The 23,062-nt window shown below is 36.2% G+C and overlaps 1 protein-coding gene across 2 annotated transcripts in view; it reads right to left on the reverse strand.

The window, feature by feature from the left end:
- Kap3 (kinesin associated protein 3) overlaps nt 1-23,062 on the reverse strand; it is a 288,557-nt gene that overhangs the window by 204,274 nt on the left and 61,221 nt on the right. For both annotated transcript variants that reach the window (XM_089102282.1, XM_089102281.1), the window contains exons 2-4: nt 16,199-16,295; nt 11,751-11,916; nt 7,145-7,375 (exon numbers count right to left, since the gene is read on the reverse strand). In XM_089102282.1, coding sequence (XP_088958408.1) covers nt 7,145-7,375; nt 11,751-11,916; nt 16,199-16,295 — 494 coding nt within the window. The remainder of the gene's footprint in view (nt 1-7,144; nt 7,376-11,750; nt 11,917-16,198; nt 16,296-23,062) is intronic.

Raw genomic sequence — 23,062 nt, forward strand, 5'->3', positions numbered from 1 at the left:
TTAAGCTTGATTTTCACATTCAATCTAAGCATTAATCGCTTTAAGATCTATTTATTCATTTATATTATTACTTGTTGTATGTTTTTGCTATGATTGTTTACTTAATTTCTGTTCGTTTTGGGTTTCAAATATTCTTTAATAATAATTTCTATTCGTTTTGAGTTTGAATTTTAAAAGGTATTTGTATCTGCTGAGCTTAAGTTTAAAATGGCCTTTATTTTTCTTTGAAAAACTTATTTTTCGGAAGGTTTTTTTAATTAATTCTCAGAACTACTTGAGGCACAGTTAGGATTAAGGCTGTTATCTGTTGTTATATTTCTTAGGTAAAAAAAGCTTTCTTATGTAGATCTCCTGGTGACAAGAACTTCCTTTTTACAGAGAACCCTTTCCTTTTACAGAAGTCCTTTCCTTTTGAGAACCATTTCCTTTTAAAGAGGTCAGGTCGAGTCTGCACGAGAGCGGACAACAGCGAAAATGATTCTACTTTTTTCCACATTTTGTCGATAACCAACAACCCATGCTAGTAAATGTGGTGATTTCAAAATTTTACCACCCTCCCCATTTTCCCTAGAAAGTAGGAAGAGGTCTGGACCCTCAAAAGGTACTGAAAGAAAATAAATACTTTATTACAACCAAGTTGTTAAAGATCTAATAACCCGTTGAGGTAATTTTCATAAGGAACAGAACTTTGGGGCATCTTCCCCCACAGAGTAAAAATCCGGTAGAGAAATGCCAAAAAGCTCAACGAGGATATTTACTATTACATTTCCACCCTATATGATAGAAGTAAAACCCTTTTTGGTAGACAGCGTGGCAACTGGAATTTCGAAACATACTTCCCCATAGAAGTTGTATTGCATACGCACCAATGATGATGCATAGCTAAGACTAGTTCCTACTACCCACTAAGTTTAGCTGTCTCCTGTTTTTACTCTGAACAAAAGAATTTAAGTGCCCCCCTTCATCCATAGATGTTAGATTAGGTATGGATATCCAACAAGCACAACTAGAGCAATTACTCTTACTTTCCAGAACGTTTGGCTGCGATTCCAAAACAACTACTTGTAGATGTCATGAAAAAAATGTTGAAATCACCCATTTCGTTTCCCCAAAACTATACCATTGGGACAAGATCCCCAAAAGAAATGACATTGACTTCTACTTCCAATGAAGCTTGGTAGAGAAGCCCCCCATAGGGGTGGATATCCTAATGACACTAAATTCGAAACTATCGCCCCCGCTCCGTAATGGTCGGATTATGTATGGACCTCCGAAAGCAAAATTCAAAGTATAACTTTTAATTCCTTTTAAGTCGTTCAAGATATGATGGCTCTTTCTGGCGGCTTCGCAAGTGGAAAGATTCCAGACCCCCACCAACCCCCCAACCCCTTCCCTCTCAACCACCTATAATTCAGATCGCAGCTGGCCTTGGAAATTCGTCGAGAATATTTCATGTAACAAAAAAAGCTTCTTGAAGTTTGAAAATCAATGTCCCACAATTATATTTCAAAAACGTAGAAAAGACACATAATTTCAACCTTGGTTCTCAAAGAGACAAATTCATATTATATACGAGTCCAACATTACACAGTCCCTAAGGAGTTTAGTTTTGAAGCTATGCTAGCTTTACTCTGTTCCCTTTTTATGCTATTCATTAGGGCTAAAAAGGAAAATATCTTTTTCTCAGTTTAAAAAAAAAACTGTATCAGAAAAAGGTTTCGAATTTTGAACTATTACCCTTTCCGAGCTGAAGACTACCCATCAAGAGAAAAAAAACAACAAATATAATAGGCAACTTGCTCAACAAAGGAAAGAAAGTGAAAAGGCAGACAAAGAATTGGAATAATACCGTATTTGTGCAAATGACTTCTTAGTATAAACGTTTTCTACATATTTAATTACCAACGTCAGTAATTCCGAGGCAACCGCTAATCTTTTCCTATGAAAACAACTGCGCTATTTTATACATCCGTATCTGAAGTTGAGGGAATAAGAGGATTATAAATTGAAATCTAGTTTGCTTTGAACTTGACCTAGTTTTCGATATTAGTTAATTAAGAGTTTCTACTTGCCAAGTTACCTTGTTTGACTGGTTTGCTGGCGTGCTGACTATAAGCTTAAGGAATATTGCCAATTGAAGTTAAATAGTAGCTGCATTTCTTTGGAAAAGTGGGGGTTTTAATATTACCCCCCTGACGTGTAAGTCTTCGTTTCATGTTTTTCTAAGCTAGATTTTCTCCTGATCAGCTATTATAGCAAAATTACTCAACAATGGCGCTAACCCAATCATCGTTTGAAAAAGCAATTAGGGACTTGAAGGAACGCCAGATTTCAATTTCTAATGATCAATCTTCGATCAAAGCGCACCAGGCTGGAGTGTCTTCCAAGCTCGATACATTTATGTCCGACATACAGTCACTTAGGCAAAGCTTAGCAGATAAAGATGCTGAAATAGTTGAACTACGATCTTCTATTGAAAGCCATCAAGCTGAGCGTGTGAAACTCAAAAAAAGGTTGCTTGAACTAGAAGTTAAAGATCGTCAGCTGAATTTAATTATTCATGGCCTGTCAAAAAAGAAATCAGGCCAATCTCTTACTGAAAACATTGAGACTTTATTCAAAGAGAAATTAGAGATTAAAAAAGATATTCCTCTTAAAAAAGTGTACTGCATAAAGAGTGTTAGCCCCATTACAGTTAGAAACAACAAACAAGCTAGAGTATCGCCTGTTCTTATTTCATGTGAGAATAATTTGGACTTGCAAATACTATTGGGCAATGTATGCAAACTTAAAGGAAGCGGTATGAGAATATGTACTGATTTGCCTCCTTCACTAAATGCCCTACGTAATGAGCTTTTGGCCAAGGCACGTGATCTTAAAGCTCAGCAAATATCCAAGTTCACGCGAGTGAAACAATCCGGGGCCAGACTATTGCTGCAAACTAGAAACGATATTACTGGTCAACGGGTAACACATGACGAATGCTAATATTGGTTGTATATATATCTATATAATGATTTGTCAGATTGATTATGTTTTTTGATTCAGTATATAGTCTATGCTGCTTAGGAATGTGAAGTAAAGTGTCCTACTTAAAAAGAAGTGTATTTATCTCGTTGTCTGTGTTCTTCTTTATTTTTGTTTCCTTTCTTTTTGCTCTTTTCGTTCCTATGTGCTTTCTTTTTTTCCGTATTTACGCTTATTTCAAAATCCCTGCTCATCTATCTCTGAGCTCTTAGGCCTAAATTCATTATAATTGGTTCAGTTTTCTTTCCGTATATCTTTTGTTGCAGAAATTCTACAAGAGCGTACTGCCGCACTGTCAGCGTTTGAAACTTAAAAAAGGTTTGACTTTTTTCCACTGCGTCATCCCGGCCCATCGCCAAGTGGAAAATACGGGTGAGTAATTTTTTTCTAATTTGAATGGTGGTGGCTGTGGTGGAACTCGCGATATGTTGAGTGATTTGGAGGGAAGACCCTTGAATTTATCACAGATTCTTTCATGCATTGATAGAGAGGATGAAAATGCTTATGATTATTTTATTAATAATTTACCCACGAACAAATACCTTTCTCCAGGAATGATTATGAGTAAACCAACAAAGAAGTGTCTGAGAACAGCATTTCTAAATTGTTGTGGACTTATGAGTAGTTTAGAAAACGTTTCACTATTGCTTCCCGACCATAAGATTGATGTTTTTGGTGCATGTGAAACATTTTTAAATGAGCAATCTTCTGAGCTAGCTCATATAAATGGGTACAATTCGTTATTTAAAAATAGAATAGGTAGACAGAGAGGAGGGTTGGCTTTTTCTGTAAATGATAGTATACCTGTAAGAGAAGTGAATGGTTATGATTACCTTTATGGAGAAATGTCATTTGAATTTTTTGCTATTGAGCTAGATTTAAGTCCTTCAAAAGTATTATGTTGCGCCCTATATAGGCCGCCGAGTTCGGCTGCTAAACAATTTGTAGAAAAGTTCGATGAACTTAGCTCGCTGATGGCCCAAAGAAAGTGTAAGTTAATGATGTTGGGTGATTTTAATATTGATATTAGTAATGTACATAGGGATGTGAATTCGATGCTTTCGAATAATGTTGCCGTTGACTTTGCAACGATTTGTATGTCCGCAGGTTTGCTTCCAACATGCCGAGAATCCCGGAGTCGTCATCGTCGTTAATTGACAATATTTTCACAAACTTCGAGACACTGGGTTGTAACGTTATAGTTGATGATACTTCTGACCATTTTATGATTCTGTGCAATATTCAAACGGGTCCCTCCCCTAAACTCTCTTCATTGAGGTCAAGAAGACTGGATGCTGCTTCGATTGATAAACTGAAAAGTTTACTGTCCCAAGTCGACCAGTCTCCCTGCTTAGAATGCGACGACGTGGACAAAGCTACTGAATAGTTCATCAACCAGTTTGAAATAGTACTTAATTAAGGCATGTCCTTTATCAAGCCGGCAAGCTAGGCGTTATATTAAACCAAAGAAACCATGGATTACAGCTGGTGTTCTGTTCTCTATCCATACCAAAAATAACCTCTTCAGGAAATTCATGGCAGATCCTACGCATGAAAATCAGGCCAAATTTCGGCAGTACAGAAATTGTCTGACAAAGTTACTGCGACGAGCAAAGCAGTCATACTATCTTCGTGAATTTCAAGATGCTGAAGGGTCCCCAAAAAAGACTTGGTTGATTATTAATGAATGCCTTGGGAAAAAGAAAATGGAAAACCTTCCGGAAGAGATATTATCACCAAAAGACATGAAAATTGTTAAAGGAAAGCGAAATGTTGTTGGTGTCCTAAATGAGCACTTCGCAAATATTGGTCACGTAACATTGCTTGAGGCACCAACTCGAAGTTTACTCGATTCAGCATATTCTACTTACATGCCGCCTCCATCGGATTGCTCTCTTTTCCTAACGCCGGTGTCAGCGGACGAATTACTGCAAGTTATATACCAACTGAAGAATGGGTCGTCGGAAGGTACGGATGGCTCGTCGACAAGCCTATTAAAACGGATAATGCCTGATGTTACAGAATTTTTGGTTCATGTTATCTACTTATGTTTTTCAAATGGACATTTCCCAACTTGCTTAAAGTCTGCACGTGTTTTAGCCCTGCATAAGGGTGATGACGTGAAAGATTCAACAAACTAAAAACCAGGCCAATCTCGATCCTATCTTCATTCGCAAAAGTGATTGAACGATGTCTTTACAACCGCATAGTGAAGTTTTTTGATAAGAGGGGATGTTTTAATCACCTTCAGTTTGGGTTTAGGAATGGTCATAGCTCTGAACATGCGATTCTGACACTCACACAGTTTATACACGACACTTTGGATAAAAAAGAAATTCCGGCTACTATATTTATAGATATAAAAAAGCGTTCGATACTATTTGTCATGCAATTTTGCTTCGTAAACTGGAAAACCACGGTATATGCGGACCTGCACACCTTCTGGTTGAATTATATTTGATTGCGTGCAGTCAGTTTGTGTATGGTGGAAATGATACCTCTTCACTACTTGGTATCACTGGTCAAGTCGGCATTCCTCAAGGGTCCATACTTGGACCTCTACTCTTTCTTATTTATATTAACGACATCAACAGGGCGCTGGAAGATCTCGGGCTAAATGTCCTATTCGCTGATGATACGGCCTGCACAGTGAGCGGTGCTGATGAAATGTCGCTTAAGAAGAATATGTTGGCAGCTTTCGAGAGGATAGAAACTTGGTTTAGTGTAAATAAATTATCTGTTAATATGTCAAAAACCAAGTTCAAGATTTTCTCTCGTACTGAGCAGTCTTTACTGGAACTTAGTAGACTACCCAATGATGAATAAACTTATTTAGAGCATGTATCTACTATGAGATATTTAGGTGTGCTAGTTGATCAGAATATAAGTTGGAAGAAACACATTGCTAAATTGCGGATGAAGTTGGGAAGGAATGTTGGCATATTGCGGCATTTGAATTTTATTCTACCTTTTCATGCAATGAGATCGGTATATTTTGCCCTAGTCCATTCTTATCTGAGTTACTATCCCCTCATGTTCCTGAATAGATATAAAACGCATATAAAACCATTTCAAAGACAGCAAAATAAAGCACTGCGTATCTCGAAAACTTTCATCCCCTCCCCAATATCCCTACCATCAAAATCGCCAATTAAAAGTATATATTCTTTCCTTAATATATTTACCCGTGGAATTATTATTATCTTTTCATGGATTGATGTTTTGTGTTAAGTATTTTGCTAAAATTCTACCGAAAAATTTCAATGCCATGGATCTATTTAACCAATGTGAGCACCGTTATGGAATGAGGGGATCTTCTAAGTATGTTGAACCCCAAGCATGCATTGAGATATCAAGGTTCTCACTCAGGCACTGCATAACCAAACTTTGGAATGTGCATGGGTTGGGTCTTAATATTGGTCTTTCTGTTGGTACACTGCGGGTCATTTAAAAACTCTTTTACTAACCCTTTGGTCACCTTTTTTTTTTTTTTTTTTTTTTTTTTTTTTTTTTTTTTTTAATTCAGTTATGGTCTTCCCGCTGGCACATTCTATTGGTATGGTTTCCCAACGGCTTCACTTCAATATTTTTGGTGTTTTGTTTAAGTTTGTTCTCCACTTGGCTGCTGGCTTGGGGTGATGCTTGGTAAGTCATACGTTTTCTTTCTTTTTTATCTATTTACAAAAGAGTGTGATTATGTACAAATGCAGTTATATATTATATTTTTTTTTATTTTTATCGGTTGCCTGGTAATACGAGCTAGACCCTCAGCCGGGCATACCCATATTGTAGTTGTATTTAGATTGTAAATAAAAAAACCTGAACCTGAACCAGTTGTCACTAAAATGGAGACAAGTTCTATATGTAGTTATGGTAAGTCTAATCTATTTTGTCTCACGGGTGGGGGAACTAGTTAAAGAGGGAAGGAATAAGGAGACTTTAGTGTGTTGGGAGAAGGGATCAAAATATTTTTTCTTTGGTTCTCAAAAGAGTGTACGCCACGGTTTTTCCTTTTTATGCTTTCCTCTGACAAGCAGGCTCTTGGCTAATATTTAATGTACTGTAAACAATTATTGCTATTACTTCAAACTAATACAATATACATAACCGATCATACCATTTTTCACCAGAACATCAAGGTTGTCTTCAATCATGGCTAAGCTAACAACAGCAGCAACTCCTTTGGCAACGCCATCTCCTGTTTCGTAAAGCATTTCAATATATAAGTCAAGTTGGTCAATTGAAAATTCAGTTTCTTTAGAGCTTGAAGTGGATCTTAATGATTTATTCATTTCTCCCTTGGAGCTGAATGCAGAAAAACTCATGCGTGAACCACTTCGTGATGCACCTTGAAAATATATTATTTTAGAGTCAAAGTGAAAACTGAAATTTTCCTATTGCAATTGTCCTGCCATTTTCCTATTGCAGTTGTCCTGCAATTTTCCTATTTCAGTTGTCCTGAAATTTTCCTATGCAGGAATAGTTCCAATTCGAAGATACACTACTCTTAGCAAGAAATTATAGCACCTTTAGCCAGTAATCAGTAGAATTGAATAGATATTAATATTTTTAGATATTTTTATTTAAAAGAAAAACGACTCAATAACACACACAGCCAGAGATCCCACAAAGAGTCCATGGTCCATAAAGCAGGAAGGAATCTAACAATTTGGTCCAGTCCTATTTGATATTGCCTGAAGTAAAAGTATCTTGAGTGAACAAAGAAAACACTAAGAAACGAGGATACCCTTGGGAGAACCGACTTCGATATAGTAATACTTTGGTTATATAGCCAATATGTAGTCCATAGCAAGAACACTAGGTAATCCATAAAAACACCTAATAAATAAAAAATACTAGACAAAAAAAATTTAAGACCCTCAACATCACTTTATAACTTACATATCTTGGCTAATAATCTATAAAGTGATGCTAAGGATATTGTAATATCGTTTTGTTTTTTCTAATCTTCCACCTTTTTTAATTGAAATACGTTTTTAATTAATTTACTCAGTTTTCTCTTCTTTTTGATCACTGAGAAGAGCATTTGGTGATATGGTCAAAATATTTGGGTACAAAATCTCATTGTCACTTTCTTACGAGATACATTTCTCATTTCTTGAGATTTCGTTTGCTCACTCGTGAAAAAATCCAGTGTGACCTTTTCTGTGACTTTAGGTAAAATGTTCCTCCTGCTACAAAATCGCATCATCAATAATACTTTGACCATCCCTAGAAAATCTTCAAAGATTTTGTGTCCCTTCTTATAGTCTCATGACAGCCTAATGTGGGAAAAACAGCCCTGTTCTTGCCCCTTTGAGGGATAATAATCACACACATTTTAAATATAATGGTTTTGAACATTGAAACCTGCCAAAACTAAGTTCATAATATTTTATATTTGAAAATAATTGGGTGAAGTTTTTTTAAGAGTCTGGAAATTTTCAGTTCAAGCATTACAAAGATGGCAGGTTATTGCATGCTACAAAACTCGCTCACATTTCCAATCTACTGCAATTACTGCTACTCGAAACAATGGGAATAAGGAAGCTGAAAAAGACATATGTTTGGCATTTAACAATGGCTTTTTAATGTGGAAATAAATGAAAAGAAAAGCCCATTCAACTGAATGTAAGGAGCAACATCAAAACTAAAATAAACAGATATTATTCCGTATATGGAAAGGGCTGCCCCTTCCTCAGACCTTACCCTTTAAGCTAAAGAGTTAAAGTTTAAAAAAAAAAAAACTTTTCATTCAAATTGAAAGGCCCTTGTGTTTGAGCAGACACAAGAGAGATTCAAGAAAGTTGCCAGTTTGGATAATTTTTCTTGTAGGGGAAGGGTGTTAGAAGGGTGAAAAATTGTTCCAAAAACCTTAATGTCCGTGGTAAGTTAGAAATTTACAGCCTTAAGTCCAAGAAGAGGAACATAATGTAAAACTGTTTGGAGTCATCGTCCTAAAAGGATCCGAAATGTCCTTATCAGATCAAAACTTAAATCTTCGTGCTTAAGGAAAACAAGGACCACCATACAAGAAAAAAAATGGGAAGAAAAACATTGGCTTTCTTGAAAAGAAACAACTTGAAACTTACACTCGTACGCTCCTGGACCAAGTAGACCCAAATGTTGAAATGACGCTTCAGAAAGCAAAAAGTATATTGGTCTCCAGTTTCAAGTAAACCAATATTTTTCCGATTTTGTCCGCGATTTTGTCTCTTGATTCAAGGATTTTCAGATATAAGTGCCAAGTCAATTGAAAAAAAAAACTTGCTGTTAACCTATTTTTCCAGCCCAAATTACATTTTGTTCATGAACGTTCCTTAGCCCAGGAACATATGGGTGCAAGTCTCAAGTCACTCAGAGAAAAAAGTATTATGACCCCTTTTCTGGGAATACAGTATTCGTTTTTCTCTTTTTGTCAATATGTTTCTCCCACTTCATTCTCTTCTGGTACTTTGGAGTCCGCTTGATCCAAGGACTTGAGCATAAAAGATTTGAGAAAATCAGAAAGAAAATTTCTGGCCGTTTTTGGACCCTATTCTTGGGGGGAAGGGGGCGTGCCCCCAAGTTCTTTTACGTTAGTTTCATCTCCGCTCAGGAACTTACAAGCTGTAACTTTTAAGCTGATCATGAACAACAAGTTTTTTGGTCCATTTTAGGACCAAAAACACTCATTCCCCTATCACTCTTCTTCCTTAAAACTAAATGTCTGGCCCCGTTGATTTGCCTAGCCCAGGCGACGATTCTTTTAAAGTTATAAGCTAATCAGACAAACAAATTTCGTTGACGATTTTCGGACCCCATCTTTGGAGGATATGGGCCCTAAGTGAAAAAGCAATTTTGGCTTCTTCTCGGCTCTTACTTTTCGTTTCTTCTTGTGCATTGGAGTCCCATGACACAAGGACGTAGGTCACAAGTTTCAAGCGCATTGGAAAGCAAAAAATTTGGCTAATTTTACGGTCCCGTTTTTGAAGGGCTGATGACACAAAACTAAATTTGTTTGGTGTATTAGGGTCTTCTTAGCCCAGGGAATCATGATTCTAATTCCACCCCACCCCAACCGAAGGGACATCGAATCGACATTTCAGGTCGAACGATAAAAACTTCAATGACTTTTTTTGGGCCTCATTCTCGGGAGCAGCGTGCCCCCAAACACTTTCATTTGGTATATTGAAATTCTCTTGTTACGAGGACTTCTATCAAAAAGTTTCAAAATCGTTAGGTAGATTCTGTGCTTTCTAACATCCTGCCTCCTCTCCAAATAGACCAGAGAACTATCTCTAAAAGTATCGAGCTAATCCATACCCAAGATAGAATATGGTACCCTTTTTCCGCTGAAAGAGCTACTTGTATCTAATTGGGAGTTCACATTACTTACAGTCCTTCCCTCAGGGGGCTGTGGGGGTCATGTCATCCCCGGAAGTACACTACTGGATCTTTTAACTACTTTGGAAAAAACGGATATTTCAAAATTTTGACTGGATGTCTTGGGGGGAGGGGAGAGGTTGGGTAGCAACAAAGAGCACGGGAGAGGTTGGATGCGCTTCAATCTCATTCAACTCGTAAAAAGTGCACTAGAAAATTCTAAAACTTCTAATAGAAGAAGCCTCCTCCCAAGTAATTGAATAAGCCTCTCCCAAGTTTCTACAGCCATCTCTTCCAAACAAAGAACCCAGAAAAAAAAATAATACATTTATGGCAAATGGCTGTTTAATATTAGCAACGCAAGAGTATTGTCTCTGATGAAATGATAGTACAATGTTGGAAACAGAGAGGTGGCTTACGGGAAAATCAAATTTACATTATGATAAAATCGAAATTAAAAAAAGATAATGCCTCTTGCTCACTGTTTCATTTGTTTCAATTAATTTCGAATGATTTACAAGGGTAAGAAAGGGAAAAGGGGGACCGAAAGATCGGAGGGGGTACAGCCCTTTATTTCCAGCCAAGTGTCTTGCATAAATAATTATGATAACCTAAATCAATGAAATAGACAAGAAAACAAAGTCTTTGTGCAAATGCAAAAATAAGCTTTAAAAAAAGAAAATTATTTCACTTGAGATGACATAGTAATAACATGTCAAAGCCACTAGATTAACAAGTTCTTCATGAAAAAAAAAATCCCTTCCATTAATGTTTCACTAAAAGCAGCCTAAACTCTAGCACAACATTACCGTTGTTTTCTAAATTCATCTAGAAGACAAAACTACATTCTTCTAATTAAAATTATAAAATTCAAAATGAAAATAATTATGAAACCTTAAAAAACAATTTAACCGTTTTTAAGTTAAAATAAATAAATAAAGAAAGCCAGCTTTGCAAGGCCAAAGTAAAAAAAAGTTTATTTCATTAAAAAAAAAAAAAAAGAAAAAAAAAAAATACTTAATAATGGACAAAATCTGTGAATTCAGAGATGATTCAGTTCTAGAGCAAAAGAAAATTTCTCTGTTTAGTCACCCGTTTAGTGTGTTGGCAATACCAAGTTACACATGGGCATTCCTTCCCCTAAGGAGTACGAAAATTTTTATAAATTTTAAAGAAAAACTTAACATTTTCCTAGTCCCTTTGAAATTCTATGAAAATCTATTAAATGTACAAGAATCATGGAAAGTATAAAACCAACTTTTTAAAATACAAAAATCCCCTTCATCAGTGCACATGGATGGGAGCAATAAACAGACAATAAAACAAATAAAAGCAAATTCAAACAGAGGAAATATTACTTTCAGTGTATTTCCTATTTGTTATCTGTAACTGCCGTAGGCATTCGATAACATCTTCCTTATGCTGTAGACTTAAGACTGAACATTTGCTAATTATTTCGTCTGACAATGCATCCACATCTGTAGAACAATTAATACCCGCAACATGAATGGTCTTTTGATGCACCTGTGATAGATCAATAGTAAATTTTGTATTTAAACAAAAATATATAGACATAAAAACACGAAGCGTTAAGTAAATATCATAGGCAGCGTAATCATAGTATCATAGGCAGCGCTGCAAGCACTGCCTCAGTAAAGAGCAAAGTGGGCTATATGTATTACTTTTTTTCTGTTTTCACCAAGGCACTTCGTATGGAAGGAGTTGTTCAAAATAAATTAGAAAGGGGGCTCGTTCAACTGAAAATTGAAAGTTCTACTTCCCTTTCTAAGAGTCAAAAGTAATTACAGGGCAGCGATCCCCCTCCCCCCAAGCCCCTTTTTTGCAGAGGATATCTGATTAAACTTTTGAGATAGCCATATTGTTCAGCATATTTGAAAGATCTAATAACTATGCCCTTTGTGGTAAGTTGTGGGGATGGGGATAACAACCCACTCCCAGCACAGCCCTTGGGGTAAGGCCAGTAAGTTATGCAATTCGCCTATTGTTTTAATATATTCTTTGTTATCGAGAAAGAGGGCATATTTGACCCTAGGTATCCAAAAAGACTAAGGAAACTCAGGTGAAGCTTTCAGGGAATGTCGAGTGGAGTGTTCAACTATATCAGAACACACTATGTGCATGTAGGTTGTCAAAAGGGCGTGCATCAGGAATGGGTTAGGATATCAAGTTAGAACTATCAGGGAATAATAAAGAGCCAAGAGGCCAAAAGGCAATAAATGTGCACGCTATTGCTAATACTAATACTACTGCTACTATTACAACTACTACTTTTATTCCAACTGCTACTAAGGCTAAGGGTATTAAAATGAAAATTTCAGTGAATTTTGAAGGGAAGTTGAACTAAATCACAACTCATAAAATGGCGTATCAGCAATATCTTAGAAACTGCTTAACAGTATCAAGTTGAACATTTAAGGATGTGACGAAGGGGATGTAAAACTAAATCAAAATAAACTAGGTCTATCCAGATTGTCAAAAGTGTGTCTGTTCAATATCCCGGGAAAGAATCAGGGTATTACGTTGGACCTTCGGGGAATGTTTTGGGGAGTTAAACTAAATCAAAAGATACTAGGTTCATGCAGTTCCGTTCAAAGGGTAGATATGCGGTATCTGAGCAAACACTGAGGGTATTAAGTATAAACTTCCAGGGTATCCTACGTGGGAAAATGAACTAATTCAGAATGCACTAGGTGTGCCCAAGGGTGTCAAAAAGGTGTATCTACAACATCTCAGACAAGGTTTAGGGAATTAATTTGAAACTTTCAGGGTATGCGGTCGAGGATATTTGATTAATATTTGTGTATACTCAAGGTTGTAACATAATGGGGGTTAGAGTTCTCTCAGACCTACAGAACCCCGAAGTTTATGCAGATTTTCAATCTCTATATTTGAATATTTTTCACCGTGCTCATCAATTCATAGCAATACAGTACAACTATTATTAAGAAAGTATTATTATTAAAACTTCTGCCCAACATATAAATAGTAAGCCAAAATCTGGATTCTTGTACAGAAACCGAAAAGATTTAAAATATTCCTTCCTTAACCAATGAAATTCTATGTTAATTTAAAACGAACAAAATTAATTTAAAACAACTTCTTCCACAAAAGAAGTTTTTCAGAGAAAAGTAAAGAACTACATTAAACCAAAGATGAGTATAAATAAAGCCAAATAATTTTCAAGCTTAAATCTACTATAAATCACAACCAATAAACAAATGAAACCCAAAAGAATATGATGTGGCCTATGCCCCTGTATTATCAGATAAAAGACCCTTTTCTCTTATTGATTATGTTTCAATTATTATTAGATATGTTTCAGTTAGTTTGGTATGCTACTGTATGTTTCAGTTATTATGTTTTCAGTGTGTATGTTTACTGTATGTTTATGTTATGTTGGCAACATTGTCATAGACTTTTTAATAATTGTTTAGTGCAACAAGCTTGTTAAAGCTTACCATATTTTGGTACTAATAAAAATAATAAAATAAACTTTCCGAAAAAGAATTTTTTCAAAGAAAAACAAAGGCCAAATAAAACTTAACATCATAATAAATAGAAACCTACAATAGCTCCAACTCAAAAGGACCAGAAATTACTACAAAAAAATAAATGAAACCCAAAACGAACGGAAATTAAATAAACAATCATAGCAAATAAACATACAGCAGGTACTAATATAAATGAATAGATAAATCTTAAAACGAGTAAAGCTTAATTTGAATATGCAAATCAAGCTTAAAACGAACAAAAATATTTTTCTATTTAACTATAAATGAAACACAAAACAAACAGAAATTAAAGAAACAATAATAGCAAACAAACGTACAATAGGTACTAATATAAATGAACAAATAAATCTTAAAATGAGGGAAACTTAAATTGGATATGCAAATCAAGCTTACAACGAACAAAAATCTCTACAAAAAAGAGTTCTTTCTCTCGCTGTTAAAGTGTAAAACCTACTGCGTCACTGGCGCTTTACTGAAAACCAATTATATTACAAATATTCTCTAACTTTGAAAATCTTTGAGACAGCCCTACCTATTTTCTGTATATATACTTTTAAGTTAGTTCCCCGTTTAGATTTCAGCTAGATAATATTGGAGTTGACATTGCTAATAAAAGCGAGTTATTTTCTATTGGTTAGAAAGAGAATATTGAGAGTTATTGTAATTTTATTATTCACCGGAGGGCCCGTCCCCCTCCAAGAATATATTTACCAGTGGTGATATAGGTCGTGGCACCTTGGGCCAGATAGTGTACACTTGTTGTACCCAAATTTGTTACAATATCAGTACAGGAAGAACTCGTAGAACCCATGTGACCACTCAACTACCATACCATACCGTAGTACCATCAGTAGTGGCACTTGTGGCGCTGTGACACGTACACTGGCACCGTGAGGTTACAAATACAATATAACTTACAATAAATAACCAAGATAAACTCGAAACGAGGAGAAACTACCACAAAGAAGAGTAGGAATAACACAGCCTATCCCTTTTAAAGACCAGAGCATAATATGCGGGTTGCTGAGAGCAAAATTCATTTTAAACGTTTTCTTTTTTTTAACTTGAATTAATTTAAATTATTAAGACTTTCAGGAATGAATATCAGTACATAATTTTATTACACCTAAATCTCATTGAACAATAATTTATGCATAAAGCAAGTTCAATTTTTAGTCCCCATTAATGTTTTTGGCCCACTGCGTCACGTGATGGTGAAAGAGGTAACCATACCTCTTTTATTTATATACACTTTTTAAGTTAGTTCCCGTTTAGAATTCAGCTAGTTAATATTGGAGTTGACATTGGTAATGAAGTGAGTTATTTTCTACGACGGATACAGGCTATGTTCTCCAAAACCTGGTTGGGTCAGCAAGAGGGTATTGATAATTATCGTCATTGCAATGTCCACCAGAGGACCCGTCCCCCTCCAAGGATATATTATTAACGGTGACAGAGGTTGTGGCACCTTGGGCCAAATAGTGTGACATTTACTCCCCCCCCGCAGGTAGTACACTTTTCGTACCCACACTGGTTATAATATCAGTGTAGGAAGAACCCGTGGGACCGCTCAACCCCGATACCACACACTAATACCATCAGTAGCGGCACTGGTAGCGCTGTACCCGTACACTGGCACCGTGAGGTTATAAATAGAATAGAAATTATAAGTAACCAGGCCAACCTCAAAATGAGCAGAAACTACCAACAAGAAGAGTAGGACTAATGCACCTTGTGCTCTCTAAAGACCAGAACATAATATGCGGTTTGCTGAAAACAAAATTCGTTAGGAATGAATATCAGAATATATATTTAAACTGTCAATTCATACTCGTTTGTCTTTTGTTTGCAGTAATCTTACTTACGGTGGTGATTTTTTTCTTTTTTTATTGATGTTATGAAAAATAAAAGACATAGCTCGAAAGAAAGACTTTCGCGAATATGTTTTGACCAGATATGAGTGCATAATAGGCAACGCTAAACAGCGAAGTGGGTACTACGTATTATTTTTTTTTTCCAAGGCCCTTCGGATGGAAGGAGTTGTAAAAACTTCAGAGGGGGGCTCATTCGATTGAACATTGAAGATTCAATGCCCTTTTTAAGATTCAAAAGTGACTGGAGGGCAACTAGGCCTATTTCAATGCCGCATTTTAGCACTCCCCCCTCAAAAACAACATCCAACAAAATGAAAATATCCCCCTCTCTGTTTGCAGTTACAAGTGGCAATTAACTTGTTTTTATTTTAGAAAAAAATAACTATTAGAAATACTCACTTTTTCGTTATCTCCTTTCGCACTAGCCACTTCAAAGAAATACACAATAACTGATTCGTCATCATTGTTGGCGCAGATTTTCTGAACTTCAAACTTCCTATAAAGGAAAAGGAAGTTACAATAACCAACACGACTTGGCATGAGTATCAATTCTAAATATCTTTGAAGACACGCAAACTTCTTAAATTTTTTCTTTTCCCCAACGGTCGATGTGAGCAAATAGAATCGATTACAGTACCATGATAGAACACAATAAAGACTAGTATGCTAAGTCTATCTAAGTAAGGATCAGTGTTAATATTAAGAAATAAAATAAGAAATGCTACTCAATAAATATATGATTGAATGATAAAATAGAAGCTAAAGAAAAAATATCACCACGATATGGGTCTTTTCGTAATTTTTTTTTTATTTTTAGTTTACCCACGGATCTCCAATCGAGAAATAATTTAAGCTTTGTTTTTTCCGTCATTAATTTCCATAAACTTCTTTTTTACTTGTTTTTTTTCTGACGTCATAACTTAACTAAGAAACACTTAAACTTAAAAAAGAGGAGATGTTATCATATATATGTCAGGGGCTGCCACCCCTCTCCCTTTTTTGATCTAAAGTTGTTTTGTTTTTCTCTCTCAGTGCTTCAAGAATGAGTGCTCCAAAGCAATGTGATAAGAGGGTTTACAATAGGTCTCACATATAAACCATCTTCCTATATTTACCCTCTGGGGCCCTGGGCAACCTAATCGCATCGAATTAACATCTTGAGATAGTAATTTTACAAGGGGTTTTAATCTTTATTTTAAGAAAATAGATTTAAAACATATTATGTAATTGGCCTATTCTTCAAAGACATATTTTAGCAGAAATGGAGACATGTGGCCCACAGTTAAAAATGGAATCATGCAAATAATCTGAACGGTGGAGGTACAAATGAGCCAGTGACCCCCTGAACCCCTTTACCGTCAATTTCTGAGTAGAAAAGTAAGTATATCCCTCGCTGAAACTGAAATCGAACAGGAGATCTAAAAAAAAAAAAAAAAAAAAAAAAAAAAAAAAAAAAAAAAAAAAAAAAAAACGAGCTTAGTCCAAGCCACAGTAACTAAGAGGAAAAATGAGCTAATTTATGATTCCTGTAGACCTAGCCATGAAATTCATTTTCGACCCTTAAGCCCCGCTCCAAGGGTATTTAAAGGAGTGTCCTCTTCAGTGATGATTTTGATTCTCGAAGCATTGCTGGCAATAATTTGTTGCGCAAAAGTTAAACTTGAATATAAACAGCTAGGATTGAGGATATAGTAACGCCAAACATTTAAGAGAGCTCAGGATAATACTATTCGTGGTAACGAAATGCAAGCAAAGCCCTTCTCAACAGAAAAGATAAAAGGACGAATTTTGATTGCATTATATAGATCAAAAGATTCTGCTTTTCATTTGAAAAAAAAAAAAAAAAAAGTTTTTTTTTTATGGAAAGTAAGGAGCGACAGTAAAACTTAAAAAGAACAGAAATTATTACGTATTTGAACGGGGCTGTCCCCTCCTCAACGCCTCGCTCTTTACGCTATAGTTTGACTCTGTCTCACAACTTTATTTACTAAAACAATAAAAAGCTTTAGCGTACAGAGCGAGGCGTTGAGGAGGGGACAGTCCCTTTCAAATACTGAATAATTTCTGTTTGTTTTAAGTTTTAATGCCGCTCCTTACTTCCACTTAAAAAAAAACTTATCCTTTTTATTTAATGTCTGAACGTTTTTGAATTAATGCAGGTTTTGATTTTGGATCACCGTATATGAATAATTAAAACGAGATTTGCACGTTAATTTTACTTTTTTTGGTTAAATGGCTTTCTCGAAAGTTGTTTAATTTTATTTACGAAATTTTTATTAGTAATAAACATACGTAACTTACTAATTAACTTACGTAACGAACTTCTATATTCGTATCCTCAAATACCTGTCCTATACCTGTCCTCAAATATAGTATTTTCGGATCTGTCAGACCATTTTCCTATTTACTTGTCTCTACCTTCGCAACCACTACCTCTACGGTCTAGAATTAATATCCCAACACCTACTCGAAACTACAGTTCTGCAAATATAAACCATTTCATCGATTGCCTAAGAACCACTGACTGGTCCGATGTCTTAAATTGTCACGAGGTAAATTCTGCCACAAATGGTTTTGCGCAAAGGCTAAGTGAGATTATCCATTCAACTTTTCCTATTCGTAAACCTAACCGGAAAAATATCCCTATTTGCCCCTGGATGTCACATAGCCTCATTGTCTCCTCATATCGTAAAAACAAATTATATAAGTTAGCCTGTAAGACCAGTAGTGATATTGACCTATCTAATTATAAACATTATAAAAACTTATACACTAAACTCATCCGTGAAGCGAAGAAAAATTATTATTATACAAAAATTCTCAATTGCAAAGGAAATCTGAAAAAGATATGGTCCACCATTAATGATATACTTTCAAAAAATAGAAAATCAAAGTCTATACCTATTCGCCTTAAAGACACAAATGGTAGATTAATTGACCCTTTACATGCACCTGATGCATTTAATAATTATTTTTTGAATGTTCCTCATACTGACTCCCACTCCTCCTCACAGGCTGTATTCCTTTGCTTCAATTTTAGATCCATGTTTTTTTGCCCAACTGATAGCAATGAGGTACTTCAAATCATCGTTTCTCTCCCTAATAGTTTTACTCCTGACTGTCTTGGATTAAGTAATAAGCTCCTGAAGACCATATCTCCTTTTGTTTACGAGCCCATCAAGCATATTGCCAACCTATCTTTAACGCACGGAGTTTTCCCTGATTTACTAAAGTCAGCCATTGTTATTCCAGTTCTTAAAAAGGGCGATCCAACTGAGATAGGTAATTATCGTCCAATCTCAATTCTTCCTGTTATATCCAAAGTGCTCGAGAGAATCATCTTCAGACGTCTGTCTCCCTTTCTGTTTGACAGTCAGCAGTCCGTATCCTTGATTTCTCCTCACCAATATGGCTTTAGGCCGAAATTCTCAACTTCTCATGCTCTAATTGACGCCACACAGTTCATACGCTCACAACTCGACCTTAAAAAAACTGTATTGGGCTTATTTTTGGATTTTTCTAAGGCCTTTGACATGGTCGATCATAGTATTTTAATAAGTAAATTAAATAGCTACGGTATTCGTGGTGTTACCCTCTCTTGGTTTGATTCTTATCTATCTGGAAGGGTACAGAGTGTGAGCCAGGGTGGAGTATCCTCTCAGCCCTTACCTGTTTGGAGGGGTGTCCCGCAAGGCTCCGTTCTAGGCCCTATTTTATTTCTCCTGTATATCAATGATCTTGTTATAGACCTGGGCCCTTCAGTGTATCCTGTATTATTTGCTGATGACAGCAACTTCTTCATCACTGGCACCAATCTACCATTGGCAATAACCTCTGCCCAAGTCCTTCTGAACAGAGTCCAGGTGTGGTGCCTTACGAATAACATGACCATTAATAGCAAAAAAAGTCAAATAGTGTTATTCAGAACCCCCTACAACAAAGACGTTATTCAACCTGCTCTTGGTCTCAGGTACTCCTCCGACATCCTCCCACAAGTGGAGGTTGCCAAATTTCTTGGTGTATTTATTGACTCATGCTTGTCATTCTCTAATCATATTTCTTACATCACAGCAATAATTTTGAGACAAGTAGCTATGATTAACCGTGTGAATTATTTTCTTCCTCTTGACATCCTAGTTACCCTCTATTATTCCTTTATTTTTCCTTACCTTTCTTATTGCGGATCAGTTTGGGGAAATACAAAACGGTCCTTCATGAAAAAACTCAAATTTGCCCAAAACCGCGCCATTAAAGCAGTTTTTCGGCTTCCCCGTCTATATCCAACTCGTGATTTGTATTCAGATTTTGGCATAGCTCCACTTGATCAAATCATACAAAAACTAAATTTATCGCTTGCTTACTCTGCTTTCCACAATAATCTTCCACCTCAACTCCTAACCTATTATAATATTAATAATTCGGAAGCCCATTGTCTCCGTTCATCCAATAGAGCCTTTAAAATTCCTAAATGCGTTTCTAGTGCTGCCCAGCAATCTCCCATTTACAAATCTATTATTCAATAGAACAAAATTCCCTCCAGTGTTGAACTAGCCACAAGTTTCTGCAAGTTGTATAAAAATGTAACAAAACTTGATGGTATAATTTAATATTTCCATTTTTAACAAATTTGCTCTAATTAGCCATGTTTTATTCTTCTATTTTTTTTTCTCTTTCAGTGTTACTTTAATTTTTTTTTCTCTTGGTCCTTAACAAGTTATCTTCTAGGATCTTTATTGTTATTAATGTTTGTGTTATGTTTTTATTCGAATAAATTGAATTGAATTGAAATTGAATTGTATGTTTTATTACGTATATACGCCGAATCTGATGGTGGGATTTTCATTAAGGTTCTACGACTTTTAGGGAGTGTTTGACCTTTTTTCGAAAACAACACAAATTTTCTCAGGCGCGTTAATTTTAATAGGTAAGACTAATCTTGATGGAACTTATATATTTGAATCAGCATAAAAGTCTCATTCTTTTGATGTATATATTGGTATCAAAATTCCGTTTTATAGAGTTTCGGTTACTATTGAGCCGGGTCGTTCCTTACTTACAGTTCGTTACCTCGAACTGTTTGATTTAAAGCTGCAAAACTAATTAATCTTTGATTTGCCTATAAAACCTTCTTAGCGTTACAAAACTTGCACAAAACCCGAAACCGAGGATAAACATTCCCAAAAATGGTGCGACAATGGTGAAAATTAGGCCGTAAGTCAACATGGCTGAGACCATCAATATAGTGGTTACAATGTGCTATCTTCAAAAATACGAAAAGTTAGTATTTTTCCCAAGAGGTATGAGCTGCGATACTAAGAGTCACTGCAGCAGTTTCATCGGTAGGATTATCATTGCATGATATGAGGTACATAGACGCTTTGTCACCAGCTGCAAATACATTGATTCCTGACAATGCTTCTGGCTCTCATTTAGTCCTGGCTAGACATGACGCGAAGTGCGCTTTCGATTCATTTACTCATGCAACTATGTTGCTGCAAGTTTAAAAAGGGGAGTCAATCCTGCACTTATTGTCCCATTAAGGATTATAAATTCCAGTTCCAATTTTCGTATCAAGATGTCTCATGCCAGCAACAGTCTTCCTGCCAACTAAAATCAACATATTTATTCTCGTAAGAGAGCTTACCAGGGGCCTGTCAATGTTCCTATCCTGTTTGACAAATATGTTTAAGGCGTTTAGGAAATGATGTCCTTCACCTTGTACCTTTCGCGGGATCAACATATCATTTGTCTCATATGCTGATGATTTGCTCAACCTAAGCCGGACTTCTCAGCATATCTCAATTTTTTTTTTTTCTCTCTTATTTGATGAATACCGTAATCCCGGCTTAGAATTCAATTAAGAAAATTAGAATTTGTTCTTTTTAATTGCTACGACGATCCCTCCTCACAGGCTATATCCCTCGATACCTCCTTTATTAAGGCCGGTTACCGTATCTCATGCCAAGTTCCCCCGATCAGCACCTCTATTCGCCACAGTCACAGTTTCCTGATCGCTCACATTTCTCGCCAAATATCTGCCTCTTATGTGCTTCAACTGTGTCCAAGAAACTTCGTTTCAACCGATTTTCCCTCCCCACTCTTTATAGCGCTGTCGTGCTACCTCATATTCTGTATGGTATGCCTTTCTTCACGATTTTCACTAAAACTGATAAAGCAAAAATCAGTTCCACCTTCTTCCATTTCAACAAATATCATAGGCAGCGCGCTAGCGCTGCCTAAATAAAGAACGATGTGGGCACAATATGTTTTTGGTTATTTCTCCATACCCGGGCACTTCGTATTGAAGGAGTTGTCGTAGAAACTTCGAAAAGGGCTCATTCGATTGGAAATTGGAGTGGCTAGTGCCCTTGTTAATAGTTGAAAGTGATTGAAGGGCAACTAGTCCCCCCCCCACGCTTGTCATTCCCCCAAATACATCCAATCAAAATTTTGAGATAGGCATTTTGTTCAGCGTAGTTGATTTCCAGACAAAAAATATCTTTTTGCGGAGGACACTCCCCCAAAACCCTCGGGTCAAGGGTTTTAAGTTATGCCCTGAGGGCATATAAGATCAATGTTGACACAATGTACAGTTTATTTTTTTTTTCTTTAAAGCAAGGCACTTCATATAGAAGGGATCGTCGTAGAGACTTCAAAGGGGGCTCATTCGATTAGAAATCGAGAATTATAGTGCCCTTTTTAATAGTCGAAAGTGATTGGAGGACAAATAGCCCCCCCCCCCTCACGCCAATCATTCCCTCAAACACACCCAATCAAAATTTTGAGATTGCCATTTTGCTCAGCGTAGTTGATTTCCAGATAGAAAATATGTTTTTGAGGAGAACACTCCCCCACAACCCTCAAAGCAATGATTTTAAGTTATGCCCTGGGGGCATATAAGGTTTTTATAGAAGGCGTTGTCGTAGAAGCTTCAAAACAGGCTCATCCAATTCGAAATTCAAAGGGCTAGTGCTCTTTTTACTAGTCGATAGTGTTTGGAGGGCAACTAGTGCCCCCCCCCCCACGCCCATCATTCCCCCAAAAACATCCAATCAAAATTGTGAGATAGCCATTTTATTCAGCGTATATGATTTCCCGATAGAAAATATGTTTTTGAGGAGCACATTTCCCCACTACCCTCAGGGCAAGGTTTTTAAGTTAAGCCCTGGGGGCATATAAGGTTTTATAGAAGGCGTTGTCGTAGAAACTTCAAAAAAGGCTAATTCGACTAGAAATTCAAAGGTCTAGAGCCCTTTTTAATAG

This window comes from Artemia sp. Qi Xiang Cuo, chromosome 16 (genome assembly GCF_049724085.1).
Source record: "Artemia sp. Qi Xiang Cuo chromosome 16, ASM4972408v1, whole genome shotgun sequence".
Classification (NCBI taxonomy): domain Eukaryota; kingdom Metazoa; phylum Arthropoda; class Branchiopoda; order Anostraca; family Artemiidae; genus Artemia; species Artemia sp. Qi Xiang Cuo.